Genomic DNA, 5,652 nt, shown 5'->3' with positions numbered 1-5,652 from the left:
CTAGCCACTGTGCTTCTACATCTGCATTGCTTGCTGTTTGGGGTTTTAGGCTAGGTTTCTGTACAGCACTTTGTGACATCGGCTTATGTAAAAAGGGCTTTATAAATACATTTGATTGATTGAGCTTTGTCTTGAAAAATACCGGCACGCTCGTTTTGCATTGCAGTGCGCCGGATAGGTGGATATTTCACTTAAGAACCAATAGATGGTCTAAAATGTGCAAGCTCTGCCCACTCATGGCTCCGGGCGATGCAAAACTAACACCCACCCTTCATCACAGTCACTGGTTTGCATTTCCCCTTCATATACAAGCTCTTACAGGTTTGACACCCAACAAGCACGTGACAATTCAGCTTTTACACATTTAAGGTATAAAGCAATAAAACAAAACATTTCTATAGAAATGTAGTTAGAGATGTTATTGACTATCCAGGTCTTCAGTAAACATTAACCACTGACGTCCAATGGGGATTTCACTTTGGTAACTGTCTGAATATCAAATTGAATGAGTCAGTAGATGCAACACCAAGCCTGTCAGGTAACCATGCATGCTAAGACGTGATCATGTTGGTTCATCATACTATCATCATTACCTTTTCTCTGTCTTGTTGTGACTACACACATTTAATCAGAGCCTACAGTACTAAGAACAGTATGAATTTCTTCATGGCTGAATGATTGTCAAGTACATAGAAAAAAGACCAGAGGAATCTGGTTCATAATTTCTTCATTTATTAGTTGTACAATTATGAAAAATAATAATCATAAAAAAGGACTGGAAGCCCAAGGTCATTTACAATCTTTTTTCTTTGTTTCTGTAGTGATGTCTCTCTGAGTTCTTTCTCTCAGCCTGTTTTCAATCGTTGGGTATTGTTGGAATCGGGGTGAAACTTTGAACATTGTTATACTCAGAAGTATAGGAACATTAGGTACTAAAGAGACATGAGGGGTGCCATAATGAAGCTTGGGAGGGGCTGAGTGCAGGGAACACAATTGCATGTGGCAGTACTGATAAGGGGAGAAACCGTTGAAGGCTCATATCACTTAGCTCCCTGCTTAGCAAGAATGATGCAATGTTTAGAGATAAGGAGACTCCACCCAAAGTGGGGTATGAATACTACCACTGGGGAAGCCATGTCGGTGTCTGAATTACAGCTGTAACAACCCTTTGGGAAGAATTCAACTTGGTTAAGCTTCTCTAGTGTCCGTGAGTTATTTACTCAAAATTAGAACCTAACAGTATCATGATATGTTGAACTTAATAAGACAGTCCTTTTTACAAATGTGGCAAAACAATTACATAGGTACATACATATACATAGATATCTATAAAAACAAAATCATTCAAGTATCAAAATACCGACTGCTAGAGATTAATTTACAATCCAATATCATTGTTATCATCATCATAGTCTTCATTAATATCCTCAGAATAGTCCCATTGTACTACCCATGATCCTTATGTGCAAACGCGGACACAGGACCAGGTTGATGGCTGCAGGCGCTCACATCAACCAGCTAAAGACAGCTGTATCATATAGAGTGAGTACCATATAGCTAGTCTATGTACCCACAGAGGCTCAACACTCCAGCTGACCACAGAGTACCCAAAACAGTCAACGTACCAGGAGAGATACCATATGGGGAGAAAACATTGTACCATATTGTACCTAAAATCTTACAGGACTGGTTTTCTGCATTGACTAGTTTAAAATAAATCAAATCGAATCAGGGGGAATAAAAGGCCATCACAGTACCTCCTAACAGGTCCTATAGTTTCCAGTAACTGAACAGTTTAAACATACAAAAAGACACTTCCCCTGTTTTTAAAAGTTGCTGTAGTGTCAGTTGAACAGCCCTCCAAACTTCATCCATGTCAGATTATTCCTCCTGTACACTATTACGTTAACTATCACAGTTCTGTATGTTATGAATGAGAAAATGAAGATAAAGCGATGCTTTGATGTAACTGACCCGGTGCTTGAATGGATGGACATGTGAAAGCCTGTGAGTGTACTGCTGCATCTCGCATTGTAATTATTCTACCCAATCGTACCCTAGTGAGTATAGCATACCGAGGACAACTTTAATGCGTTCCTTTATCTAAATCGGTCTCCCATTTCCCAGTGAGATATCCAGGTAGATCTCTACTTCTTTTCTCAAAAAATTATTTTTATGTTGATTACCACTGTCTGTACCTTAATAAAATTCCCTGTCAGAGTAAACATTAGCTTAGCGTAGCCCTCAGCGAAGACACATATAAGTGTATGGGAAAGGCCCCTCTGAGGGATCGATCTAGAGAAGCATCCATCTTCAACTCTCATGGAATGGATACACAAGTCACAAAATGTCAGGGAAAAACAACAACTGGGAACATGACACTCTCAAACCCCCATAGATAAAATACACTGTCTGAACAGCATTCACTGGCCTGTCAAGGATAAACATGTTTCCATTTGTAAAAAAAAACAGAAAAGGAGGGATGTTAAAGTCGAGTGCTTCACATTGAAAGAGATGCCTACCAAACAAACACCCACCTTTCAGTCTCTGGATAACTGACCAAGCTTTGACATATTGAGTCCATTTTCCAGTGTAAGTAAGTGGATGCAGTGAGGATATTGGTTGTTTGGGCCTACTGCTTGGGGGCTGACTTCCTGTCTGTGTGATACAGAGCTACAGCGCTGACCCCTGGAGCTGAACACCTCAGTGGAGGTGAGAAGGAGTGGAGCATGAGGAGAGGGCCAGGGGTGTCAGAGAGGAGGTAGGGCCTTCCTGGTGTATGCAAGCATGTCTCCAGTGGTACTGGTAGGAAGGGTGCATGGAAAGTGGCCTTTCTCCTGGTTCCAAAAATGCCTCCTGCCCCACAACACAACCCCATGGGTATGGGTCACCCCTGACCTCTCACTCTGGCTGGGTGTCCGGTCATGGTAGTCAGCTACATGGAAGGGAGACACACACCAACACAGCACTGGGGTTAAAATAATGTAAAAACATAACTGAGCCAACTGAAAACAAAATGGCGTAGATATCAAAATAACAGATTTTTCTAGATAATGATTAAATTCCGCTTCCATGTTAGCACTGAATATCGACTGAGGCAGGGTGAATAGTAAAACAAACACAGACAGTCATTAATGACAACATGATGAACATAAAGGAGAAACTGTATGAGTAGTGAAAAAAAAGAAGGAAAATTAAAAAGGGTAAAAAGGAAAGTCCCCTATTTCACTGTTTACTTTCAACAGACATTGGGTTGATTGCATCGTGGCACTATTTGGAATATGGCGATGAGTTAGAAATGTTGATCGATGCAAAGAGTGATATGATTTCAAATGAGAACACTGAATGCACTATACCTAAAGTATAGCAACATTATGTAATGCTGTACTTTTAATCTATATACATCAGCCTCTGTTTAACCACAGTGGATGGACTAGATGCCAACTAAACAGAATATGTGCCTTGACAAGGTTATGCCTTCATGTTTCAGTCCATTAAGACATGCTTGGATTAGGAAAGATGGATGGTACAGCAGTTTATTCTTTTGACGCATTTCACCTAACCACTCCTCTCCAGTGAGATTTGATGAGCTCTCCTCCTCATGAAGGTTAATATAACCGATCAGCCCTATATTGACGGATCTACCGGCAAGGCTGGGTAATTAGACTGAAACCGTCACCCAAGTCTATTACTGGTGGCTAGAGCAGAATTCATGCATTTTGGCTCATACTCTATTGAATAAACAGTCAATTTAAGTTCTCGTCATATCATCTTTGATGCACATATTTCCCCAGCATCCAAGCATTCACAAAGTTTTCATGACACTCCAAATAAGGATTGCACTAGATATCAAATTCTCAGTCAAAGAGCAAGGCATGCTCAGATTGATTTCCCACACTGCTGTCTATAACAGTGAGGACATCTATATCTGTTTGAACCTCTGTGTCCTATCTATCCCCCATCAATGTTAACTCCATTAGTTACCAGTAGAGATCTCCTATCACAGTGCTGGACCCTAGCCTACTTTGGTAGCATAACACAGAGTGCCAGTTTCCCAGACTCAGATTAAGTATGGGAAACCGACACAAAGAGCGAAAATAAATCAGACAGGATACGCATCAACATGCCCTTCCCTCTGTTTACCCAAATGGACCAATCCTAGGGGGGGGGGGCTTAGGGTTTAGTCCAGAGTTCTCTTCCATCCCCTTGCAGAGAAACAGGCAATGTTCCTACTAATGAGCATAGAACTACAACAATGGAACAGGGAGTCTCTCACAGAGAGAAAACAAGGAAGGGGAAAGTTCTTCAAGAGCGCCTCACAGTGGCCGTCGCAGTAAACGCACCCAGAGGAGAAAGGAAAAAGAAAGGAGGGATAGATGGATAGAAAAATTAAGGATTGTCCTAAGAGAATTTGGGGCGAGGGAAAGAGGAATGGTGAGGAGTGGGGAGGTAGGTAGGTAGAATGGAGATAGCAGCCACTGAACAAACTGAATCAGTGACTGGATTTGTGGATTACATTAGCTGTCCTACACACATCATAGCTAGGGTACTGAATAACAGCACCATACATTAGAACAGTTTAAGCAGAACTAACAGTGTCAATGTGAGGGAAGTGGAAGGACAAGGTAGAGTATCATGCTTCACAGAGGCAAGGGGAACCAAATGCCTAGGAACATACTGTACGATGATCACAGAGCAACGATTCAGGGCCCAGAGGAGTCAGCAGTTTAACACAGCGAAAAGGAGCAGGGATCAGGGTGTAGTCCAGGAGGTTGTCCAGTTAGTCCCCACAAAGAGATTTGTGGTCAGGGGGAGAGGCAGTGGCAAGGCAAGGACAGAAGAGGCAGGTCTCATAATGGTAGACTGAATAACAGACAGGGGGAGGAGAGAAGTTGAGTCTTTCAGCTGACAGGAGAGGAGGTGGAGGCAGAGGAGAGGTGGAGGCAGAGGAGGTGGAGGCAGAGGAGAGGAGGTGGAGGCAGAGGAGAGGTGGAGACAGAGGAGAGGAGGTGGAGGCAGAGGAGAGGTGGAGACAGAGGAGGTGGAGGCAGAGGAGAGGTGGTGGAGGCAGAGGAGAGGTGGAGACAGAGGAGGTGGAGGCAGAGGAGGGCAGGAGGGTTCTGGCCCAGAGAAAGAGGCAGGACGCAGAGTCACAGTGAAAGGCACACAGAAGGAGGAGGAAAGGTACAGTAAGTCAGAAGGTCAAGCCCAGGGTCAAAGGGCAGAGGGCAGGAGAGGTGTCAGGTCCACTCAGAATATGGTGGTCTCGTACTTAGTGCTGATGGTCCTCTTGGAGTCTTTGGGGACAGGGTCCACCAGCCACGTGGTGCTGCCCTGGGACTGGGAGTCCACTTCCAGTTCCAACGGGTCCACCTGGTGGGGTAGGGGACACAGAGGGGGCTCAGATACAGGATTTGACACTTCTTAGGGTGAGAGTCAACAGACAAATAAATGCAATTAATGTGCTGAATTACATGTTAGTCATTCTAAGATCACGGTGTGGTGAAATCCTGCACGGAGCCTGCCTGGCGCCCAAACAAAATCCATCTTTACTCCTCTCTAACAATACCGCTACAACAGTGTATTGTGCCTGAACATGTTGTGCAAACAGAGAGATCATGACAGGAACTGATGACTCATTGAAGCACAGTA

At 43.5% G+C, this 5,652-nt stretch overlaps 1 protein-coding gene across 4 annotated transcripts in view; it reads right to left on the bottom strand.

Annotated features, from left to right (window-relative positions):
* Positions 1 to 411: 411 nt before the first annotated feature.
* The window catches only part of LOC120061187 (ankyrin repeat and SAM domain-containing protein 1A-like), a 112,866-nt gene continuing 107,625 nt past the window's right edge, over positions 412 to 5,652 (bottom strand). For 3 of the 4 annotated variants that reach the window (XM_039010794.1, XM_039010795.1, XM_039010797.1), the window contains one exon: positions 5,072 to 5,373. In XM_039010794.1, the coding sequence (XP_038866722.1) occupies positions 5,251 to 5,373 (123 nt within the window). In that variant the 3' untranslated portion in view covers positions 5,072 to 5,250. Of the gene's footprint in view, positions 2,936 to 5,071; positions 5,374 to 5,652 lie in introns of those variants that run through there. The other variant, XM_039010796.1, reaches the window with a different exon arrangement.

This window comes from Salvelinus namaycush, chromosome 16, assembly GCF_016432855.1.
Source record: "Salvelinus namaycush isolate Seneca chromosome 16, SaNama_1.0, whole genome shotgun sequence".
Taxonomy (NCBI): Eukaryota; Metazoa; Chordata; class Actinopteri; order Salmoniformes; family Salmonidae; genus Salvelinus; species Salvelinus namaycush.
Note: the sequence above shows the minus strand (reverse complement) of the source record. Positions and strands in the feature narration are given on the sequence as shown.